The sequence below is a fragment of the Desmodus rotundus genome, chromosome 1, assembly GCF_022682495.2.
Source record: "Desmodus rotundus isolate HL8 chromosome 1, HLdesRot8A.1, whole genome shotgun sequence".
NCBI classification, from domain to species: Eukaryota; Metazoa; Chordata; class Mammalia; order Chiroptera; family Phyllostomidae; genus Desmodus; species Desmodus rotundus.
In genome coordinates, this window is record NC_071387.1 from 106,401,894 (window position 1) to 106,427,023 (window position 25,130).

General features: G+C 44.8%; 1 protein-coding gene across 2 annotated transcripts in view; it reads right to left on the bottom strand.

Annotated features, from left to right (window-relative positions):
* The window catches only part of GRIN2A (glutamate ionotropic receptor NMDA type subunit 2A), a 372,275-nt gene extending 348,367 nt beyond the window's left edge, over positions 1-23,908 (bottom strand). The window contains exons 1-3 of one of the 2 annotated variants that reach the window (XM_024571552.2): positions 23,811-23,908; positions 23,030-23,220; positions 21,205-21,633 (exon numbers count right to left, since the gene is read on the bottom strand). In XM_024571552.2, coding sequence (XP_024427320.1) covers positions 21,205-21,615 — 411 coding nt within the window. In that variant the 5' untranslated portion in view covers positions 21,616-21,633; positions 23,030-23,220; positions 23,811-23,908. Of the gene's footprint in view, positions 1-21,204; positions 21,634-23,029; positions 23,221-23,810 lie in introns of those variants that run through there. The other variant, XM_024571553.2, reaches the window with a different exon arrangement.
* Between the last annotated feature and the right edge of the window lie 1,222 nt (positions 23,909-25,130).

Genomic DNA, 25,130 nt, shown 5'->3' on the forward strand with positions numbered 1-25,130 from the left:
ATACCTTGAACAATATGCCTGGACACAGGAGGAGGCACAATCCATATTTATGGGATGACTCAATGAGGGAATTAAGAGAAATAGATAAAATATGGTTCCTAGCCTCAACAAGAATATCTTCAGCAGAAGCTGCAAAAGCACAGGGAAAGTACCTAATCCCATTGGGGGTTGGGTGAGGGTGACGGTGCAACTTTTCCCATAGGGCATGGCTTCTGAGATGAGTTTTGGAGGATACAAGAGAGGCAAGAGCAGCAGCACAGATAAGGACCAGAAGAAGTGAAAGAAGCCAGGTGTATTGTGTTGAAGCAACCAGAACAATGTTTTCTGTTATATTTTATCCAGCCAACAAGAACAAGAATTGTATAACATAACAAAAGGGGAGTTTTGTGATTGAACCAATTTAAGAAATAATTTAAATGCAGTTTAAAAGATATCTACAGTGCAGGACTTCTCAGAGCCTTGAATGGGATATATGTATTGTAAATATTCAAGGATTTCATGATGTTCAGCATCTTCCTAACTTATTTCGGTTCAAACTCCTTTTTGGAGGGAGCACCTCCCAGGACTAGTATTCCTCAGAACTTTCTTAGGGAAATGCAGAACCAAAGCAAATTGAAAAAGGGGGAGAGAATTGAGTAGACATTAGAGAGATGGGCAGGGATCAGAAAACATGGCAAGCGAATCTGTGTGTCCAGCAGTTTACATTTTATCTGAAGACAGTGTGGTGTAAGTAATGAATTTGCAGTGAGGAGGGGTTTTATCACCATCCCCATCACAGAAAAAAGAATGTCCTTGCTGGTCCTTACAACAGCACCAGTAATCAACATCTGATGGGCCAGGAGACCTGTGGACTTGGACTCAAGAAGGAGGGTACCTGAGATTCAGCAAGTCCCTGAACCTCTCTGGACCTCATCTTCCACATCTGCTTGATGACTCACATTAAATAATCCTTTCTATGGTCTCTGTCCATTATTATGTTTGATCACAAAACTTTGATAGTATCAATGTTTATAATGTTGGGTATAAAGGACTGTAGTACCATGCCCCCCACTGAAAAAGTTCAAGGTTCAAAATTACTTCAAAACAAGAGAAGAGGTAATTAACCATATAGAAAATCCATTTTAAGTTGCAGAAGGGCAATGAAAGGGACGGCCTCACCTTGAGGCCAGGAGAACTGTCAGCTTTCCTGCTCCACCTCTGCACCTGTGCACATACCTGTCTCCTTTTTCCCCAGGGAAGTTTCTATCCCCTACAGTGATTTTCAACACTCTTGGGATCAGCTGTCTCATGGATCCTTCCAAACTTTTGATGCAAAGAGCAAAAAGGAAGGAATCATGTCACAAGATTGGATGACCTGCTCATCACGTGTGGTCAGCTGTGTAGCAGAATATAAATTTAAAACACCCAAATAATTGAACTGTCACTTCCTATTAGAGGAAGCATATTCAAAGGTGCAACTAATATGAGAAGAAAAATAAGGAAAGAAACTATGTTTGACAGAGCCAGTGAAGCTAAGGCTTTCTCTGCTCCTGGTCTACAATAACAAGATGATCTCTCTCACACGTAGGCATAGATCTGCTCTTTCAAACCACATATAGAGGCACTGAGGGGTGAAAAGATGACATGGCTAAAGCAAAGATAAAGAATAGGAATACATTCAGCCATGTGTGAGGCCATTCTATCTGTCAGGTAGTACAAAAGATATTGAGGGCATAGGAGGCAGGGAAGGCAATTGCTTCAAACCTAAGAAATGGAAAAGGCACCTTGGAGCCCCTGACATTCAAAAGTTTGAGAACTTAGGACAAAGCAGCACCAGTAATGACATGTTTTGCACTTGTATTTCTTTTTAAGGTTTCCAGGGGTTCTGTATGCCTTATTTGATCTTTGTAAGAACCCTGGGAGTTAGATCAACCAAGATGATCAACACTGGTGAAGATGGGGGAGGAAGAACTCAGTGACAGTCATAACTGTGGCATGTGGAAGAAGGAGCAAGCCCTCTAGCTCACCTGGTGGGTCATTATAGGAGACAGAGAGAGCTGGAATGTGATAGGCAGCAGATTGTGGTGATTCTTGAGTACCTGGTTAAGGGTTTAGACTTTACCCTGGAAATAATGGAGACATATCAAAGCTTTAAGTGTGGGGAGTAATATGGTCAACGCTCCCCTTTAGTGGTGTGAGCTGTGGTTGGTGGCGTGCAAATGGGCAGGGAAGTTAGAAGACTGGAATCAGAGTCCAATTGAAAGGTGATAAGGTCAAGTGTCAGAGAGAGGAAGGAGGTCACCACGAGTTGGGCAGTGGAAGAATGAACACAGCCAGAGTGCCAGATGTGCTACCAGAGATGGTTTTGTCTCACACTAGATGAGGAACTAACAGACATTAAAGCAAACAGGACAAAACCCTGATTCTCTTTTAATCCTTTAGTTAATTAATGAGAAAGTCTCATTTTGGTGCTAATAGATCTTCAACACCTTCCTACCACTTGTTAATCTACTTCTTAAGGAAAGTGTAATATGCTAAGCCTATTAAGCAGCTAGTTATATTTTAATAGCACTGTTATGTTTCCTTTATTTTCTTTTGAGAGTTTTTTTTTTAATTTGTGTGATTTTGTTTATTCGTTTATTTACTATTGCCATCTACTTATGGCAAAGGAAAATGGATTCCTCTTTTTTGTAGTGATATGACATTTCCTTTTAAAATATATTTATTTTCTTTTAAGAAATAAAAACATTGTGGGGAAAAATGTCAATCACAATCAAGTTAATTGTGGTATTACCGTACAAGTATCCATTCCTGGATATACGCCCAAAGAACTGAAAACAGCCCTGGCTGGTATATCTCAGTGGATTGAGTGCTGGCCTGCAAACCAGAAGTTCACCAGTTCAATTCCCAGTCAGGGCGCATGCCTGGGTTGCAGGCCAGGTCCCCATCTGGGAGCATATAAGAGGCAACTGATCACTGTATCTCAGACACAAATGTTTCTCTCCCATTCTTTCTCCCTCCCTTCACCTCTCTCTGAAAATAAATAAATAAAGTATTTTTTAAAAAAGAATTGAAAAGAAGAGTTCAAGCAAAAATACTGTACACAATTGTTCACAGCAGCACTATTCACAACAGCCACAAGGTGGTAACAACACAAACGTCCATCAATGGGTGAATGGAAAAGCTAAATGTGACCCATCCCCACAATGAAATATTACTCAGCCATAAAAGGGAGTAAAGTACTAATACCTGCTATGAGATGGACGAACCATAAAAACATATCTTCATGAAAGATGTCAGTCATAAAAGCCAAATTTTATATGATACCATTTCACCTGGAATAGCTAAATCCCAGAAACAGAAAGATTAGCAGTCGCCAGGGCTAAAGAAATGAGGGGATGCCGGTCACTGCTTAATGGCTATGAAGCCTCCATTTGGAGTGATGAAGATGTTCTGGAACTAGATAGAGGCAATGGTCACACAGCATCATGAATGCACTAAATACCACTGCACTGTGCACTGTGCTTAAAGTGGCAAATGTTATGTTATGCCTTCCTCATCACGATTTTTTAAAAAACAGTCAAAGTGGACCAAAAAAAATTATGAAGGTGTCATGGGAAGGCCTGAAGAAACTCCTGTGGTGAAATAAACATACACCTGAGTTTAAGTCCCAGCTCTGTCACCCACTAGCTGTGTGACCAAGAGCAAGTGTCTGTGACTCCCTGGGCTTCTCTTTCCTTCTGTGTCCTTCACTTTCCTGAAGATGGTGCTCCTCTGATTCCTGCCAGCAGTATGGCACCTGTGCAGGTGGGAGCTCAATAGCCACCCACCCTTTCTTTCCCTTCTGAGTGGGAGTGACTTGAAGAGCTGGGATATGACAGAGAGAGGAAACCCAGTGTGGAGATGAGTCCAAAGGGGTCTGGTTCTAGGCAGGTTCAGTTTGAGGTGTTCACAGCTTAGTGCACAGCATGTTCTACTTTATGTCAAGAAGCTAAGGGAATGAGTCAGGAACCCAGGGCAAGAGGTTGGGACCACAGGTATAGATGATGAAGGCATCTGCACAGCTCCAGCTAAGAAGGACCACATCTGGAGAAGTACAGCTACTAGGGATGCTTTGAGGAAGGCCCTGTCTCACCTTACTGGGGCCTCAGTCCCACCAACTAAGTGGAAAGCAGATTATCAGCCAAGTAGGAGTGACTGCTGACCTCAAAGAAGGAGTGGACTTCCCTATCAAGGGGTAGACCTTAGCCTAATCCAATTTTACACATGAGGAAAGGTGAGGCCCAGAGAGGAAAAAGAAAAGATATATTATAAATGTATTATTCCATATATATTAGTACATAATATTTTATTATATATGTTATTCCTTTTGACAGGGAAGAGTATTGAAGTTCAGATTAAACCACCAGTCTGCCTAACGCAAAGCTCTAAATTTTTCCAACACAATCTGCCTTTCTCGTTGCACAGAGCTCACCCAAACATGGAAAGACATCAAAGCTGGAAAAGCAATTAGCTTAACTTTCTCACATGCAAATAAGAAAACTGAGGTCCAGAGTTTGCCTGACCTGGCAAACTCAGAAGCTGGTAAAGAAGCTGGTAAGGAAACAGACTCTCCCCAAGCCTCCAGAGAGAGCAAGGCCTTGTCGGCACCTTGATTTTGACACAGTGAACTGAATTCAGATTTCTGCCTTCCAGAGCTGCAAGAGGGTGAGAGTGTGTTATTTTCAGACACAAGTTTGTGGCAATTTGTTATAGCACCTATGGGAAACGAATATAGTCCCAGACCTAGCCCTTTCTACTAATCCACTATTTTACTTAAACATCTACTGAGCACCTACCCTGTCCCCAAACTGGGTGCTAGAAACAGGGAAAGATGAAGTCATAAATGTAAGTGGGATACAGTCTCCACAAACTAAGTGAATAGGAACACACACCATGCCTGGGAGTAGGCCGAGGACAGATGAACTGTGAATGGCTCACGGACTTGGGCAAACCTCCATCTAGCTTTGAAATTCTGCCCTAGTCAGGACACCAGACGTGGCTTTAGGAACAAAAGAGAGGGCTACATGGTTCATGACCATTTCCTCCAACTTCAGTGCCAGCAGTCTAGCATATTCCTGCAGTTGAAGGTGGTACTCATTAAAATGTACGTGCTAAACAGGATTCCTGGTAATGGGTAGGATCAGGGATCCATCTAGATCTCTCCTGTGGTCACTGTGTGGCTGATGATTTATATTTTTGATACAGCTGCTTAAAGGGAAAGGGACAGTTGGGGAACAGAACCTTTCTTGGGTGCAACGGAACCAGAGATTTGGCTGTTTTAATGAATTCTTCCAACCCATTGCACTAACCCAAATCAATTATAAACGTTAACAGATTCATTTAAGAAATAAAATTTGATCTCAGTGTATTTTAGAGGAATGCCCCAGTTAATAGAAAACTTGTTATCAATTAGTTCTTCTTTTCTCTTTCTCAGTTATCCTGAATTTCTTGGCCCCTTTTTTTTCCATCCAGGTCCAAGAGTGATGGTGAAGCTATTCACAAAGAATTTGGTGGAAGCATATTTATTGTTCAGACAACTCCTTGTCAGGCCATGTGTGAGTTACATGAATCATCTGTCTCAAAAGAATATTAAGCGCCTATGTGCACAAGCATCTATGCCTTCTGCAATCTGCTCGGTGCCCTTCCTCAATCTGCCACAGCTTTCCTCAGCTGCCAGAGAAGCCAAAGAAGAGCGCTAACATCCTCATACACCAAGTCCCACTTGGTCCTGACACCAGCCCCCAAACAGGGAATAGATTCCACAGGGTGCTAACTAGACAAAGAGACAGGAACATCATCTGACACTTGTCTACTTAGAGCTTTGAAAGTTTTGTGAAACATGGGGCCCAAAGTGTAAGGAAGACTTCGCTTATGAAGCACCTACTGTGTAGACAAGTGCCACACAGTGATCAGACTTCAAAACCTAAAGCTGTGGTTCTCAACCTGCAACAAATGTGCCCCCCAGAGAACATTTAGTAGTGTCTAGAGACATTTTGTGTTGTCACAGCTCAGGGTGTGGTGGTGTTACTGGAACTAGTGGGTTGATGCCAGGGATGCTGTTAAACATCCTGCAAAGTACAGGCCAGCCTCCCACAGTAAAGAATTACCCAGCCGATAGGTCAGTAGTGCCAGTTTCAGAAATTCTGCCCAAGAGTCAAACTAGCTGTGTTCAAATCCTGGCTCTACCACTTACCACCTGTGTGAATTCAAACATGTATCTTAAGTTCTCTGGGACTCAGTTTCTTCATCTACAAAATGGGGATAATAATGAAACCTACTTCATTATGCTGTTGCAAAGATGAGAAGTGTTAATACGCAGAATATATTAGAACTCTGCTCATTATATAGTATGTTCTACTTTATGTGCCAAGCAATGTGCTATAAACTTATCATGGATAATTATTAATCTTTACAGAAACCTTACAAGATTGACATTACTACTAACCCACTTTATAGATAAGAAAGTTGAGGCTCAGGATGGTTACATAGTATGCCCATGGACACAGAGCTAATAAGTTAAGGAGCCAAGTTTTGAATTGTCTGGATTCAAAGCACAGTCCCCTAAGTCCTCAAAGAGAGGCATGCATGGCCCAGAAGTACACACGTACAGAGAATAAACATGGTAGAACTTCCTGAAGTCTTACTTTTGCTTGGCTATTTGGTGAAAGGAAAAGTTGACACATCTATCTACTAAGTCCTTTTTAAATTATTTTGGCCTTAATACCAACAGTTACATTATGGGATGCTATGCATAATTTGCACGAATTTTAAGGCTAAGCACAAAGAGAAGGCCATATGTGGCACAGCCTGCCCAACGCTGCATGTTGACCAGACTTTCCAGGTGTTGGTTTCCTACAGCTGTTATAACAAATTACCACAAACTAAGTGGTTTAAAGCAACATGAATTTGCTCTATTACAGATCAAGAGATCTAAAGTCTGAAATGGGTCTCACTGGATTAAAATCAAGGTGTCATTGGGTTTCATTCCTTCTGGACACTCTATGGGAGGATCTGTTCTTGGCCTTTTCCAGCTGCTAGAGCCTGACTGCATTCCTTGGTTCATGGCCCCTGCCTCCATCTTCAAAGGAAATGACTCCAATCTCTGCTGCTGTCATCACATCTCCTCCTCTGACTCTCGCCGCCCCCTCCCATCTCCCGCTCATAATGATCTTTGAGATTTCACTGAACTCACTGGATATTCCAGAAGAATTTCCCTATTTGAAGTTCCTTAACTTAATCATATTTACAAAGTCCCTTTGGTCATATAAGGTAATATATTCACAGGTTTCCAGGGTTTAGGACATCTTTGGGGAGCCATTATCCTGTCTACCACACCCCCTAAGGCTATTCGAGTAAAATTTTTAGGAAACACTGAACGTGCAAGTCCTATGTGTTTTAGAAAGGATTCCAAGACAAGGACTTGATACCCCGATATGTGAACCCCATTGCCAGAATGGAAACCCCAACAGGAGGGGGACACAGACAGTGTTAGAGCATATGGAGGTGTGAGTTCTGAGTAGAGCATCTGGACTCCCTCCCAGTTCAGGAGTAGAAAAAGAGCACTAGGCAAGCTTGGCATGAAGCTTGAAGTTTCTCCCAATCTCTCGGCTTTTTAGTTGGCTCGGGCTGCCATAACAAAGCACCACAGACTGGGGGGCTTAAATGACAAAAATTGATTTTCTCACAGTTCTAGAGGCTACAAATCTGAGATGAAGGCACCAGCAGGTTTGGTTCCTTCTGAGGCCTCTCTCTTTGGCTTATAGTTGGTTGTCTTCTCCCTGTGTCTTCATATGGTCTACATATCTATGCATATCTGTGCCCTAATCTCCAGAATCTTACAAAGGGAGTATCTGCTCTGACTGATCACTGGTATCTTTTATTTAGTTCAGCCTGCTAAAACAGAATGCCACAGACTGGGCACCTTGTGAACACCAGAAATTTATTTCTCATAGTCCTGAAGGCTGGAAATGCAAGAATAAGGCACCAGCAGATTCGGTGTCTGGTTTGGACCCAGTTCCGGGTTCCCAAATGGCCATCTTTTCAATGTGTCCTCACAAGGCAGAAGGGTTGAGGGAGCCCTGTGGGATTTTTTATAAGGGCACTGATTCTACTTCTGAGGGTTCCACCCTCAACCTAACCAACTCCCAAAGGCCCTACTTCCTAACACCATGAAGTTGGGGGTTACAAACTCATTATATGAATTTGGGGGGACACAAACATTCAGTCTGTAACAGTGGGCATGCTGCAGCGGAGGTTAAATATTTGGAAGATCCCCCCACATCGTGAATATCAAACCAACCCTAAGTCCCTCCTACTTTTGTTTACAACTAATTTCACTGGCCCCACCCTTGCTATGGAAAAGGAGAACAGTCACTCCTTGCCACCCATGCAATATCCCTCTCAGTTTGTGGGGAGGTCACTGTGACAACCTCACCCTGCCCTCAACTTTATGGACAAAGGAACAAACTTTGGGTTCCCATCCCCACCATTCCCCACAGAGCTTGCAGTGGGACCACATCTCAGGCCTGGAACATGGTTCTTACCTCCTCCTGGCAAGTCTTAATAGTCAAGACCCACAGAATGATTTTCTGCTCAGGAATTTTACATTTTTAAGCAATTTCTGAAATAACATTGATACAGACCCAACAGTTGAGCAATGCCTGGTGACTATGAATGAATAATTATACAACTGCCTGCCAGGCTTCAAAATATTTATTATTTTTTAGAAATTCTAATTCTTTCACTCTCCTTTATATTGGAATCCATCATTTTTTGATGCTTTTCCATCTACACAATGAGAAATCTTAAAGGGGTTAGGATGTGCAACACCTAGAGAATATGAAAGTGTGACTAAATTAAAATATATTCCACAGCAGGTGTCATAAAAGAGATGCAAATTAGAACAATGAGATAACATTAGGAGAAATATTATTTCAAGTACTGGCCGGAGTTAGGTGATAGAGGTACTTTAAAACAGCTACGGGAAGTGTCCTGTGGTCCAATCTTTCTGGAAACCAAAAACTCAATAGAAATATGTATCAACAACTTCAAAATACTTTATGTATAGTGATCCAGTAATTTCAGCCATAAGGTTCAATTCAAAACCAATAATCTGCGATTCAGACATTTCATTATAAAGATGTTCACTGAAGTGTTGTTTTTAATAACAACAAATTTGAAGAAATCTAAATTATCAAGTAAATAATGATGTGCCTTCAGCATAGAAAATGTAGCAGATAAAATGCTTACAAATAATTTGTAATGCTTCTAATAAAATGCTAAGTGAATTAAAAGATATATATGAAATTATATAGTCAATATGTATATATGTGTTTGTGTATTACATGTAGAAAAGACTACAAGGAAATATACCAAAATGTCACTAGCAGTTGCCGGTGGATGCTGAGATTAAAGATGATTTCTCCTTTCTTTGTACCTCTCTGAATCTCACTGATCTTCTAATGTGCATGCATGAAATTACCTTTATACTAGCTGAAGTTATTTTTTAAGTCCTTAAAATCCTTATATTTTTGAGATACTGATATATTTATTCTGACATGTTTATACAATACATATTTACCATGACATATTAATAGATGAAATATAATGATGTCCGGGATCTGCTATAAAAGGAGCCCACAGTGGCAAGTGGGGAGAGTGGTGAAGTAACAGATGAGAAGTAACAAGAATGGTCATGTGTTAATAACTGTTGCATCTGGGTGACGGGTACACGAGGGCTCATCATACTATTCTCTCTACTTTTTTATCTGCTTGAAATGTTCCATGATAAAAGTATTTCTTTGAATCCTGCCAAGTAGCTTTAAAAAGGAAAAAAAGAAGGGAACAAAAGTACCAATTAACCAAGACGAAACCAACAGCAATGAACTCAAGTGTAATTTGACCATGAAGCCTGCCATTTGCAAAATCCCATTGATGGAAGCCATGCCCATCACCCAGCATCGGAGCCACAGCAAACACGTCCTGTAGTGCCGCTCAACACCCTCTTCCTGTGGTTTCGGCTCTATTCACCAAAGTTAACCAATACTATGTTCCCTCAGCCCTGCAAATATCTAAGTTTGGAAACAATTCACCTGGTAAATATGTTGTGTCATTTTTTCAGCTCTAGGAGTACAGACAAGCAAGACAATATGGATTTCAAATGCCACTCACTCTTTCTAGCGAGTGTTTTCTAATTTGGAAGAGACAAGAGAGCAGGAGACATTCAGCTGCTGGTGACAACAAAACAGAAATCGGCAAAAAGCTCAATGTTTTGACTGTGAGAACTGCTGTCCAGAGGAAAATTCAGGAGCTATCAAAACAACACTTAAGCCTGGCAGTCTTGAAGAGCCTGTGAAGAGGAGGGAAAGGCCTAGGTTGTAAACTGGCATCTGGTCCTCCGTGAGCCAGCCTCCTCCACTCTCAGCTCATCCTTCCCTGGGCTGATGTGACCTGCAGGCACACGGAAGGCCAGGCTCTTCTGGATCAATAGTTCCCAAATTCGACTCTAGATCACAGCTCAGTAGGGCATCTTCTCTGACAAACTCCCCCTCAGACCATCCCCTGAATAAGGTGCCTATCCTCTCTATTCCCACAGCCCTCCAAACTACCCCAACTGTAGATGCATCCCTCTGGGGCCAATCTCCAACTAGATTCTGAGTTACATCAAAGCAATAGTTTCATCACAGATACACCTACAGAATGGGTTGGCCCAGGGTACAGGCTCAATAAATATTTGAAGAATGAACATATTAATAAACCAGTAAGTTAATTCTAAGGAGGTCTGTGAATGGGGCTCAGAGATCCTCTGAAACTGCATATAATATTGAATGCATGTTTATGAAGGTGCATTCCTCTGGGGAGGATCCATTGCTTTTATTAGTATATAAAGCGATCATGACATTCCCCCAAATCACCCCCAATTATCTCAAATTTCTTAGGTGAGTGTGTGGGTCTAAGTTGGAGGTGCCAGTGATTTTCAGAAGTGATCTTCTATTCCAGAATGAGTTTTTATTTTGTTTTGGGAAAATCGGCACAGTTAGGGAGAAACAGAAAATCATTCACTTCTTTCAGATCAGTGAGCTTTAATAGAGGAAAAGGTCGTTGTAACATACCAACTTCAAGATAAATTGCAAATGGAAACAAACTATGGTTCCAATTTAATTTTTTTTCTTTGACTGAGTAACGCAGTCACCTCCATGGAGAACATGTGTCTAAGGATATTCTTTCTCTGAATGCTATATGGTATTATTTAGGTGGGGTTTTTTTTACCCTGCCCATGATTACCTCTTAGCAATAAATAAATAATTAGAAAGAACATATCCATTTCTATCATACGGAACATTGTAAAATTTGAATAGAAAGACAAATCATTTGGAAAGCAATTTCAGTTTTGTTTTCCCCTGGAAGATGTGAGGGGAAAATTAGGAGAAGTAGACAAACAACAGAATAGTCCCCAGAGTCATTTCTGCCGTAAGCAAATGTTCAAAACACAGGAGAGAACAACAGACAAAAAAAGGATAATTTCACAACTGAAAAATCAGACAAGGTTCAAGTTATCTCCTTAGAATATAAAAGCATTATTACAGTAAGATGTGCAAAAATGTGAATATACTTTAATAAGTAATCGTGATTAACTGGATACAACTGCAAACACCTCCCATTTGGAGATCATCGGCAATTACTCTAAACATCATCTTCTGTAGATGTGCTTCTTAATCAAAAACACTTCCACTAGTAAATATGATGTCAGCTGACCTACTTATGTTTATATTTATATGTGTGAGAGTTGATATATGCATAGGTTTTCTGCTTTTCAAATATTGTCTACCCTTCAAGGTGATGTAAAGTCCTTTGGGGATTTGAGGTGATGATGCAGGGCTCATAAATTCCTCCTTCATGCCACGCAAATTTAAAATGAATTACTCATATACTTGCAGAAAGTGCGGATGTTGGTTTTCAGCCACATCCAAGGGCCTGAGGAACCAGGACTTGGATATTAAAAAAAAAAATCAAGGATTTGAGAGGTACAGAGTCTTTGAGTTAAGAAGGACCTGAGAAGTGACCCAGTCTCATCTTGCCAAAGTGAATCCAACTCTCCAGCGCATTCCTGATAGAGGGGCAGTTACTCTCAGCTCAGTCACATCTGACAGACATTTATATTACTCTATATTAAAATATATTTATATATAATTATATCAATATATATTAAACCTTCTACCCCCTAATAGCCCATGGCTATTAGTTAGTTGAAAACATCTCTCATATTCTCTCTGAGCTTTCTCTTCTCTGGGATAAACTTCCCAAAATATTTCTTCAATATTTCTTCTGAGACTCTTATCATATGTCATTTAGATCCTACACAATTCTGGAGGCCCTTCCTCTAGACACACTGCAATTTTTCAGCATCCATCTTTAAATATTACCTCCACCCCTAAGAACTGAGTCAAGTCTACAGATAATGGTGTTAGTGTTGCCAAAGACATCTTCCATTGTACCACTTGGCCATGGCTCCTACACCCCTGCTAACAGAAGCTCATTTTGCTTCAGTTGCAATTATCCTTTCTTGGAGAAGAATCCTGATTATTATTCTCTACCAGTGATGTTGAAGAGGTGGCATGAGAACCATTTCTGGTGAAAAAATGTAAGGGAAGTCTACTCTAATGATAGGATAGAGAGCCTAGAAGAAAGCCTCTTTTCTATCCCTTCTTTTTTTTTCCTGTTTTGAATGCTGGCGTGTGAAGATGTGATGTCCAAAAAGCAGCACCCATCCTGTGACCAAGATGAACTAGCAGCTGAGGAAGGCCAAGCAGAAGAATGAAAAGGACCTGAGTCCTTGATGGGCAATTTAGTCACCAAACCACATCTGGGGCTCCTTGTTAAACAACCACCATGAAAAAAATGAATAGCTTAATGGTTTAAGCCTCTGTTGGTCAAATATTCTGTTACTTGCAGCTGGAAGCACTCTTAGCAACATAAAAAATATAATAGAGCTATCACCACCCTTGATTTGGACATTATCTTTTGAGAAATGTGGCCTTTACTTTTTAAGGGCCATATCACTATTCAGAATCTGATAAGCATCTGCTCAATGCACAACAATAAGCAAATAACAAACAAAACCCCTTCGACAGGGGATCACAATCTCAAATGCTTGCAGAGACCATGCAGTTTACATAAATGTGTGAATCTGACTAGATGTGAAATAACAGTGAGCAAGGAGGGTTCTAGTGAACTTGACAATGCACACCTCACATAAAGACATTAAAATTCAAGCATTTTAAATAGTATGATTGGAAATAAAATACTAATGCATTTATGAGCCAGATTCAGCAGGCAGTTCACCAGTTCATGACCCTTGCAAAAATTATTCTCAAGTGAGTTGGAAAGCCACATCTCCCCCTTTCTTCAAGAGTCCAAATTCTTCTTAAACCCTCCAGTGCAGTCTGTAGTATGGGTTCATCATTTCCATCTGGAAAGGCAGTTTTGAATTTTAATTCCATTATCCAAGATTGTAATCATTTCAGTTATGACAACCAAAACATTAACATCAAAATATTTTGTCTCTCTTGAATCTAAGCACCTTCCCTAAACCAACTGCATTCATAATGATTAACTTGAAAGGGTAATAAAATAAGAGCAGTAGAATAATCCCCCAAAGACTTCGGTTCTGGTTGTGTGACTAAACAAATCGCTGCAAAAATCAGGACCTTTATTTTCTCATCTGCGCATAAGGACTCTTTAATCAAATGTCTCCGGAGCTGCCAGGGTGTCCCGGCCATCAGTGAGTTACTTAATCATTGGCAGAGATAAAATGAAAAACAATGTATGTTCACACCCTAAAGACCTAAGCCCAGTGCAAACATATGAACCAATCGGTGGAATTATTTACTGCAAAGGTCACCGAGACAGTCTCCTCTTACAGACACTTTCACATTGGCCATAATTAATCTTCAGTTTGCCAGGACGAAGCTCATGACAAGTCCAAAGAACTCAAAGGAAGCTTCTTCTTGTCCCAGTTAAGAAAATATGAGTCATTTCATGTTGGAGTCTCCACTCCTAAGGATTCTGTGGAATTCCTTCCCAGTTTTGTGCAGGGCATACCTTCCTTACCCTTCATCCTATTTTCTGGTTATTAAAAAGTACATGTACACTGGAGAAAAAAAAAGAAACTACAAAATACAGACACAATACATAATATTTCTGTAATAAGTATTTATTGTAAGTCGAGCTATGTACTTTATATCCATTATCTCATTTAAAGCTCACAACTCTATAAAGTGGGTACTATTATTAATCCCATTTAAAAGATGGAGACACTGAGGCTCTGAGCCTTTAAGGAACTTTCCCCCATGATTACCCTGCTGGTAAGCGATGGAGTCTGAATTTAAGCCCAGACATGCTAACTTGAGATTCAACTTATTAACCATGGCATAAGGCCATTTAAAAAAAATTAAGACAGCTGTGAGTTTACCACCTAAAGACAACCACTGCTCATGGTTAGGCATGTTTCTTGCCAGCATTTCCTCAAATGCCATTACATTTTCAGAGCCAGAAGGGGACTTAGAAGTAATATCATCCCAAACCCGCATTTCACAGAAGGAGAGTTTAAGGTTCAGAAAGGTGAAGGGCCTTTCTCAAGGTCACACTGCCATTTGGAAATAGAATTTAGATCCTCAGACTCTTTGTCCCAGGTTTTCTGGGAACTTCTGACTCGAGTTGTTTCGTAGTGGCTCCCAGGGTCCTGGGTTGAGAAGGATTTTAGGCCTGTGGACTCAAAAGGACAAAAGGCTACAGTAGACTAACGTGAACACAGCAGAGTGGCTATGTGCACACTGTGAGTTTGCCACCCACCAAGGGGCAGCCCCTGGGAGGGAAGGAGAATGCCCAGGAAAGGCCTCCTAATGAAGAATAGCTACTTCCTTCACCTGCATGAGGGATCTCAAACTGAATGCCTTAAGGACCAAGTCCATAACACAAATGAGTGAAGTGGGTAAGTGGAGGAAAGAAAAGCAAGAGCACCTGCCCTGCCTGAGCGGGATGGCTGCTGTGCATCTCTAGCCCACTGTTGCCCTGAGAAAAATGGGCCCAGTGTGATCAGGCCTTCTGATTTTTTCAAATAAGCATGAAATGTGGATATTTTTTTAAACGTCATGTCTTTAAATGTTGGCAACTAAAATTTGAATGATAAAAAGGAGTGCAGGACAAACAAAACATTCCGGTTAATAACCTAACCTCTCACTGACGTGATGGCCTTATCAGAAGCCACCAGCTCTTCAACAAAAACCCAAAGTTCTGTTTGTCTCTCTCCCCGCACTTCTCCCTGCTCCCCCCCCACCACACACACACACACACACACACACACACACACACTCTACTTAGAGAAACATTTTCCACCTGAGGCTACCAAGGAGAAGATAAACACTCTTCCCCTCAAAATCCAACAGACCACAGTTATCAAGGGTCCACGTGATTACCAGCAACCCCAGGCGGCCATTTGGAAAGTTAGTCGTGCCTCTGGGGAGATGCTGGTTGCTCTCCGATGACTTAAAGTGAGGAGGAGTGGATGACTGCATCTGATGTGCCTCATCGAGCAGGCTAAATATAGGCCTCCCCACTCTCAGGAACTACCTGTTGCCTTTAGTAGGAGCTGAGTGGGCTCCACCAATATTCCAAGGTGCACGTCTGCCCTTTCCATGAGCCTTCAGTGCTGAATGGAAAGGCCCGTCACTCACACCCAAACTCGAGCTGCCGGATTACAAGGGCACCACTTCCTGCTGATGAGCTGTTACTCAGCAGCGCTACACAGGCCTTTTGCATGCAACCCCTCAATTTCTGTTAACCTCCAAGACGGCTAGTAACTATCTGCCCAATAGAGAAAAGAGGAGACTTGGCACACACCTATGCAATCAGTCAGCATTTAGAGAAGGAACACTGAATGGAAAGCCCTGAACCACAGTGTGGTAAGTTCACCAGGAAACTGCTGCGTGCTGCCAAGAGAACCAATGACTTAATTCATTCAATGATCAAGCATATACCAAGTAACAATGCACAGAACGAGACAGCACAAGGTGCCAGAAAGAACACACATGTGAATTGGAAATTAACCTTAATAAAGGTAGAAAAAATAGTTAAAATAATTATGGCATAAACAAAGTACTCTGAAACCACTTAAAATCATGTTTGAAAAGTCAGTTTAATGATCAGGGAAATTCCAAGAATACATAATCAAGTCTGAAAAAATAAAAGCAGGTTGTAAAATATAACTGAGTTAAAATCAGCGTGAACACGCTCAGTATTCTATGTTCCGCTCCTACAACATAGAATTTATAGATAAATCTCTACATATTTTAAAATTTACATAGTACTGCTTAGAAACAAGAGAAGGGAATCACAGATCAAAAATAGAGTGGACTCCCTAAAAATAAACGAATCAAAAGATGAGACTCTACAATTTCAAGTAGAAATTAAAGCCACAAGTCCATAGGGAGATAGGTCCAATATGAGCCATAGGTGCAGAAGTCCCAACAGCCACCAGGGGCTAAGGGGCAAAACTGGACCCAGAAACATGCTGCCAGCTGTGAATGGAGTTGAAACATCTGCACCACCCACCATGAGTCACAGCCAAAAAGGATGCCCCTGTCTGTGTCAAGAAGCCCAAATGAAGCCATCTACATGAGACTGAGACCAAAGCCTGCTCCACAGGGTATGTACAGCAGGGAGAGAGCTCTGACCTGAGCTATTGATGTGAGCTCTGGTTTAAAAGCACACACCCTTACAGATATAGGCCAGGAGAATACATAAATCTGCCTTGAAAATAAGTTACAAACAAAAATTAGAGAATGTATGAGTACATCCAATGATCAGAATCACAAAATGGAAGAATTCATACCTGAAGAAACAAAGATGCTGGAAAAAGAGAAGAGGTTTACATCCACAAGGTAAGAAGCATTTTAAGACAACAAAAAGCAGGAAGGTATGGAAAAGGGACTAATTATTTATATTGGAAATAAAATGAATAGCATTGTTGAAGTTAAAAACTTAACAGATAGCCCGGGCCAGTGTGGCCCACTTGGTTGGAACATCAGCCCATAAACCAAAAGGTTGTGGGTTTGATCCCAGGTGGAGGCACATACCTAGCCTGCAGGTTTCTCTCTCATATCAATGTTTCTCTCCTTTCCTTCTTTTCTCTCTGAAGTCAATAATCATGTCCTTGGTGAGATTGGAAAAGAAATTTAAAAAAAATTTAAGAGAGAGGCAATAATAGACCAGACACAAATGAGAAGAGCTGTTTAACTGGAGTATAGAATTGAGGAAAACTTCCCAAACATAGCACAGAAAAATAGAGGAGTGGGGGAGCAAGGGAATGTTTAAGTTAAGATACACAGAGGATTGATGAAGAAACTACATATGAATAGAATGTTGGAGAGGAAACATCCAACAGATAATGGCTGAGATTTTTCCAGAATTAAAGAAAAAACTGGATCTTCTGACTAAGAAAGCCTACAGAGTGCAAAGTACAATAAAGATAACCATACAGACTGTATAATCCTGAACTTATAACTAAATAAATAGAGCTTGAAAGAAAATAGACCCAAGTGTCAACAGTGTTTACTCCTGATGGTAGGATTTACAGGGAGATTTTTATTTTCTTCTTTAAACTTTAATGTACTTTCTAGGTGCTCTACAATGGAAAAAATGTTTTTATAAACTGTCTGTGGAGGAGTATTTGTTATTTCAAATACACTTTTTCAAAAAAACCTGTCCTCGGAGAACTTACACTCTAGTAAAGGAGATGAGGCATGTATAGCATTAACCCACATGGATAAACGTAATTAAAATCTAAGCCTTGCATTTTCCTCTGTGGAGCAGTTAGAAATTAAGGGGGAAAGGAAAGGAGGAGGTGAGAACACTGAGCAGAAACGTGAAAGTCTAGTGCATACACTTGATTTACTAGGGGCTGATACTGTAACCAGCATGTATTCCATTTAAACAAGATCAAAATGGCCAAATCAAAATGTGGTTAGAACTTATCTACATCAAGCATTATTTCTACCTCTAACTTAATTATATTGCAAGACCACCCACTGATAGAAGCAAAAATTAACATCTTCATTGTAAATTAAATTAACACCACAAAAAAATCTGTCACTTGACACATTTCAATTACTATAAAACTTTGTTATTTTTTTCCAAGGGCCAGATAGATTGAGAGAAAAATAAAAATAGTGGGGAAGAGTATTCAATTTAAATGATAGTCAAATTAAGTACTATTATTACCTATGGGGGCACTATCATGTTATCAATTTAGAAGCGAAAACACAGGTATGTTCTGGGCTTTACCAAGTGGACATCATCTTGGGGGAGACAGAGAAGCCTTGTCAGTTTGGGAAGATTCAGACTTTGTGACCATAACACCACTGTCACACCCAACCAAGCAAGGTGGAGTTTTAGGCAACGTCCCATGACCATTTCTTCAGAGCCAAAGAAACTGTCTTCAGCATTCAGCTCCAAAATAAACAGGTGGCAAAGTCACTAGCCACCTTGATATGGTATTAATGGAAAGAAGGGCTGTTCATGTCTCAGACAATCTCTTTCCTTTTTTAACACATCCAGGTTTTCCAAAATACCACCCTTTAACCCAACTCCACTCAATATCACCTGCATATTCCACACATGGGGCCCAACATACACCCCAGCATTATCTCCACTGACTTATTTGATTCCCTGCTATCAAGACCAACTTGGAAAGCCCCAACAATGAGGAGTATCCAATTTCCTTCACCATTGTTGAGCCATTGAACCCTTCATTCCTCTCCTCTCCATCCTCTCTTAAATCTCTCTCTAATCTTGACTTCTCTGAAAATGTGCTTTCTCATCTCCCTCTTGCCATTTCCTGATTCCCTGTTCTCCTTCTCTTTTAAGTGGGGTCACGCTCTTGTCCAATCCCCAGAAGGCAGTTACATTCCATAGGAGAGGAGGATGCTTCCACCCATATCCCTTGGACTTCTCAAAATTCCCTTTCTAATACCTTGTTCAAGAGAGAGAAGCAGCTGCTGGCCGTAGGTCAGAGCCTGTCAGTCACAGTGGGGAGGGTCCCTGCATATCAATGGGGTACTCAGCTATGAGCCCATTCTGTGTTCCTGCTGCTTTGCCTACAGTCAGATGCATAAGTTAAGAGAGAGCCTGAGCCACACAGCTGCCAGCTCAGCCCTCCCAGCCTGAGTCTCAAGCCACCTGTTTCAATTCAGCTTTTACCACATTTCTCCACGGAGGTGCTGGGCCCTACACAATCCAAAATTTCACTTTCAACATGGCCATTGTTTTCTGTGGTTACTCCTTCGGTCAAAACTTTAGAAGGGAGGAGGGATTGATGATAATATTTAGATCTCAAAATAACACTCCAAATCCCTGCTGGAAACCACTGTTCTCCTTCTTAATAACTTCATGGGAAAGCTGTCACTCCAGCTGGTCACCTGATGCACAAACTCTCTAGGCTCTGATTGGCTGCACCTTTCCATGGCTCAGGACCTCCCATAAAATGAAATTCCTTGACCTTCCTGAAGATGGGATGAAAAAGTTAAAGGATAGGCTTGAGATCAGAGGTTGGGACCAAAAAAACCCCAGAGATCTAGATCCATCACCCACTGTGTGATCTTGGCCAAGTCTTCTACTGCCCTATGCCTGTTACCTCATCTGAAAGTTACAGGATGCTCGTGTAGACTCTAAGACCCTTTCCAGTTCTGAAGTGGCCCATACGTTGGTGGCAGGGTATAGACATTTCCTACTTTTTTCATCCCAGAAAGGAATCCCAAAGCTGAGAGTTAGCTGGGAAAATGCTCAACCACACAGAAGGAATTTTTCTAGGCCGCAACCATTTAAAATGAATGTTTAATAAGATAGTACATCAGTTGTGTACTTTCACTGAACGTACTGCAGCCCAGGAGACCTGAAAGAATTAATACAGTTCCCAAAGGAGCTGGTAGGAATTGCTGAGGCAGAGACAGAATCTGATTTGATGAATATAAAAGTGCTTTGAGAGCATCAGAAGGAAAGTGCTGTGACAAATTTCTGCTCGCTCCAGTAGGCTATCTCCTGCTACCTGAGGAACATGCTCCAAGAAGATCTCACTCAGGGCTGGGGAACATGGCACACAAGTATACTTACCATTCCCTCCCTTCCTGACCCCCAATCCCTTGCTGGGGTTTAGATAGAGGTACAGTGCCCCCACAACTCTAATCCTTCCCTTTTTCCTCACGTCTGTATTTGCTTCCTCCTCTGTCCTTCTGACTGTCTTTTGTCTTTCCTCTTCTGCACAATTCTCAAACCAGGCCCTCATAACAGCTCACTCAAATCTTCAAGTATCTCTCCCCTCTTCTCCCAATCAACACTCTCATCTGGCCCAAAGACCCTGCCTCTCATTCTAAGATGAGAAATTTGGACATATCCCCTTTATTCTGATACTCTCAAACTTCAGTACCAAAGCCCACCCTTGGGTGCCAATGCTTCCATCTACGGGCCTTGGAAACCCAGCCAGCTCCACCCCAGGAAGATGTGGAAAGCGTCAGGCCCTCCATGCTCTGGGTCTGCAGTTAGTTCTCCTCTCCACTCATGCCCACTCCCCTGGAGGAGCTCTCACTTGTGGCCTCTAGCCCAGGGCTTCTCAAACTTTCCACCCTTCTTGCAGCTACAGAAGCATGACATTCCCTTGTTCTTTTGTGCTTTACCTAAAAACTCTGCATGTTGTTCCACGACATACCTACATTTAATCTTTGTTGAAATAGTTTTAGTCACCACAAGAAAGAAAAATGGACATTTTCCACATAACAGCCTGGTAAAATTGATATTATAAGAATGTAAGCCATGCTGTTTCAAGTGGCCCCAAGCTGGTATCTTGCACACTACTTAGAAATCTCCAAGCATTCCACCACTTTATCATATTTTGTGTTTTCCGAGTTCTTCCTGGTACACCCAAGGTGCTTCTAAGTACCCCACTTTCAGACCCAAAGCAAAAAGAATTTCCATTCATTTCTGAGTTGGAGTGTTAGGACCTGGTTAGGACAGGGTCAGTGGCCACGACCCTTTTTCACAGCAAGATAGATCCCAGGGGCTCCGGAAGAGCGTTGGTGGCTGCCTTATAACTGGCACATTCCACAGTCCTGGCAGCCCATCACCTCCTGGCCTTACCTTGTCAGCCATGATCATAGATGCACCCCCGTGGATGCCCAGGATGGGGACGAAAGTCTGTGAGGAGATAAAATCCAGCATCTGGGCCACGGCCTCCTGGTCGGTGTCGTCCCCAAACACGAGGCCGTGGATGCGTGCCCCGGACATAAGGTCGCACACATGTGTGATGAGGCTCTTGGGGTCAGTGCGGTTCATCAGCAGTGCTACCACGTTCACGTCTAGGGGCAGCCCAGCCGCCTGCTCCGGGCCCCACAGGTTTCTCAGTTCACGCTCTGTCACGTCGTGGCTGTGACCCAGCAGCACCGCGATGTTCAGCGCCGGGGGACCCTTCGTCGCCGCGCCCTGCGCGGGACCGCGCCAGACCAGAAGTGCCGGCAGCACCAGCAGGGTCCAATAGCCCAGTCTGCCCATAGTCGCCACTTACGGTCCCTGCAAGGTGGGGAGGGAGAGTCAGGACTGCGTCGAGCAAGGGCTCCAGACGAAACAGATTGCTGACCCTGCCCCTTGCTCTACTAGCCAGGTAGAGAGCCCACCCGCAGCGCAAGCTGCCAAAGTCGCCTACTCTATTCCCGATCCCCGAAGCCATCCACGTCGCTAGACCCATCTCCAACTCCATCCACAACTCCAATCCGAGCTAATTCTCCATCCCTGGCAGTAAATACATCTTCGCATCCACCCTCCTCATCCACTATCTCCGGCTTCTTCTCCGTGTCCGACTCCGCCCACACCTCCCACTGCATCCACCAAGTTAGCTGCGGACCACAGCCCCCGAACGTAGGCGCGCAGAGCAAACCTTCCACCCACTCCTCTCCCACGCCGGAAGGAGCGGACCAAGTTACCAACCCCGCCCCTTGCTCACAGGGAGCGAACTACAGACCAGCCCCTGCGCGCAGAGGTGGCACAGCGACGAGGCAACCCTGCCCTGGCACTGGGGCAAATTGACTGACCCCGCCCCCTGCCAACTCGCGGGATGCAGCACAGACCTGGCTACCCGCGGCACCCGCTGCAGACCCGGCTTCTCTCCTGTAGGGTACACCCCAAATGCAAGGGAGTGAGGACTCTCGCTTGTGTGCCCCAGGCTCCGGGGCGCCTGGGGGAACTTAGGGCCCGCCCCTCGTCGCGCGGAGGGGCCCTGAAACAAGCAGCCCTAGGACGCGCCCCCTACACGCGCGCATACACACACATATCTCTCTCACGCGCGCCGTGAGCAATGCAGAATTCTGGAAAGGAGGCGCGTCCCCCCACGGGCCGGCGCGTGGGAGCTGGCAAAAAAAATATGCGTGGGGCTAAAGGTAGGCTCCCAAGAAGCTCTCCGACCGACGTGAATTGTACAGCGCCTCCCCAAGCTTTCCACTTCAAGTCCTGCTACCAAGTCTTAGGTGCACGTGGGCAGTGGGGCTGCACACGCTCACAGGCACGCGCGCATTTCTGCGCACACCCGCAGGCCTCCGTAGCGGTGCCCAAGGCTATCCGAGTCTGCACACGTGCTCAGGCGGTGCACACGTATGTACCGCGCCAGGTGCACGGAGGCGCGTGCCTGCAAATACCAGCACAGTCGTGCACGCGTCTACAGGCGCGCGCCCCTCGGCTTGGGCGCTGCCAGCGCAAGGGGAAGTTGGGGCGAACTCGCACTTACCTCAGCGCTGCTGTGCCGCGAGCACTGCGGTGCCGCAGCGCCCCCTGGTGTTCCTCTCTTGCCTCGCTACTGGTGCTCCCTCTCCCGCTTTCTCTCTCCCACTCTCCCTAGATCCTTCTCCCGCTCTTGCTCGGGTTAAGTCTTCCGCCTACCCATCCCGCCAAACCCAGGTCTCCCGCTGGGACGTACCTGTAGCCTGAGAAGGTCGAGGATGCAGTAGGGCGCGCTGCGCGCACAAGCATCTCGGCCGCCTCAGCAGCCACCGGGTTTAGCGGGTTCCCGCATGTTGCGGCCCCCGCGCGCTCCACTGGCTGTCCCGCGCTGTCCGCATCGCCCCCACGGGGGGCGGCTATCCAAGCCGGAGGCTCTGCAGCAGGGCTCTGGGGGGGGGGGGCGAAGAGATGGGGAGGCAGGGTCAGCCCACGAGGATCGGGACGGGGGGCGGGGGCAGGCTGCAGTCTGCAATGCTAACAGCTCCTCTGTGCACACTGGGGGCTCGACCCGGGAGTGAGAGCTGGAGGTCCGTGTCTGAGACGCCCCCAGACCGGTTCCTCAGACGCTGTGGCTGATAATGGAGAGCTCCGCTCCAGAGCGCAGAGGAGAACCGGAGCCCCAGTTTGGCCACCCACGAGAAGCTAACTGGGCACCTCCACCCTCGCCCCCTACCACCTCCCCAGCGCCGGCTGCTGGGAGTTGTGCGTCCAGGAGCTGCTGAGTGAGGGGGGTAGGGAGAGAAATAAGAAAGAATGGGGGTGGGGGGATAAGGAGTGGGGGCTGATTGAGTTTGGGATGAGCCGGCAGGGTAAGAGGGGGAGGGAAGGACTCGAGGTCCCGCGTTCCCGGCTCCCCGAGGGAGGTGCGATCATTCCCAACTACTCTCTTGCGGTCCTGCTGCTCCCTCGCACCAGGCCTTGTACCGTCCTCTTCCCAAAAGGGTCGCCCAGGCCCCGCGTCCCGCTCCAGCACTCACCGCAGCCTCTCTCCACATAGTTCTCAGCAGTGGCCGCTCCTGGTCATCTCCAGGGCTGATGGCTGCGGCCGTGACTCTCAGCGCTCAACCGGCCCCATACTCCGGCTAAGCCCCCGGAGCCTCCCTCAAAGAGCCGGCGCTCGGCTTCCTGCCCCACTCCTGACAGCAGCTGCCCTGTACTCTGAGCGCGCCCGAGACCTCTCCGCAGCCCAGGCTCCGGGCTGATGTGTGTGAGGGCGAGGGTGTGTGAGAGTGAGTGTGGGAGCGCGCGCGCGCCTGTAGCTGGGGATCCCCGTGGTCCCTGGCCTAGAGAGGCGTGGGCAGGGGAAAAACAGCTCCCTCCTAGCCCTTCGCTGCGGGGCCAGCTCCACGCCGGGCGTTCAGCTTCCCACGTCGCGGCGGGAGTCCCGAGAGCACCTGACCATCCTGGTTCACAGCACTGGGAAAGCGGGGCTCCCAGAGCGTGCTTCTGCTGCGGTCGCCTCGGAAAAAGAGGAGGAGGAAGGCAGGGGCGCCCCCACGCCAACTTAGGGACTTGTTCCCAGTCCGTGAGACGCAGCAGCCCCCGCGAAAGCTGTAGAGGCTTGGAGCTTCAGCGAGCGAAGGCGTCTCCCGCCCTCAGCCGCTCTCCCCGGAGGTCCTCCGAGGCAGACCCTGCAGTCCCTTGGCGCCGGCGCGCAGCCACCCGCTCTCCGTGGTGCTCCGAGCGCTCGCTGGCGACAAGGCCAGGATAGGTGGCTGGCTGACCGCGGAGGCGCCTGCAGGGGCGCACCGCTCTCCGTGGTGCTGAAACCACTCTCTCAGCCCGCTCCCGGGTGTCTAGTGCGGCTGGAGAATCAATTATTCAGAGCTCCCCTACAGTTTCCTCCTCCCCAAGTGCCTCGCGCTGAGTACAGCAATTCCCCCCTCCACGCACAAACGTGCTGACACACGCACACGCACAAGCACACACATTCTGTTCCAATACTTCTCCCTATGCCTTGCCACTCCTGTAGGGGAAACCACTTCTCTGTTTTCAGAAAGCCCGAATCCTAAAAGTAAATGCATCTTTACATTCCCCACTTGCTTTCTTCTTGTTTTCTAAGTTATACCAAATGAAAGTCGCCCGGAGGCCGACTAAGCTCCCAGCAAGACCGATTCAGAAAGCATGGGACTGACTGTCTTGGGGGGGGGGAGGGTGACTAGCTTGAATTATGGGGAATGGGAATAAAAAGCATTGTCAAGTGAGGACCACTGCTCCTTTTATACTCAACTGTACCTCTCCTTCCAGTGCCCATCTCTGCTTTTCTCTCCTCAGACTGTGGAAGGAAAGAGGCTTTA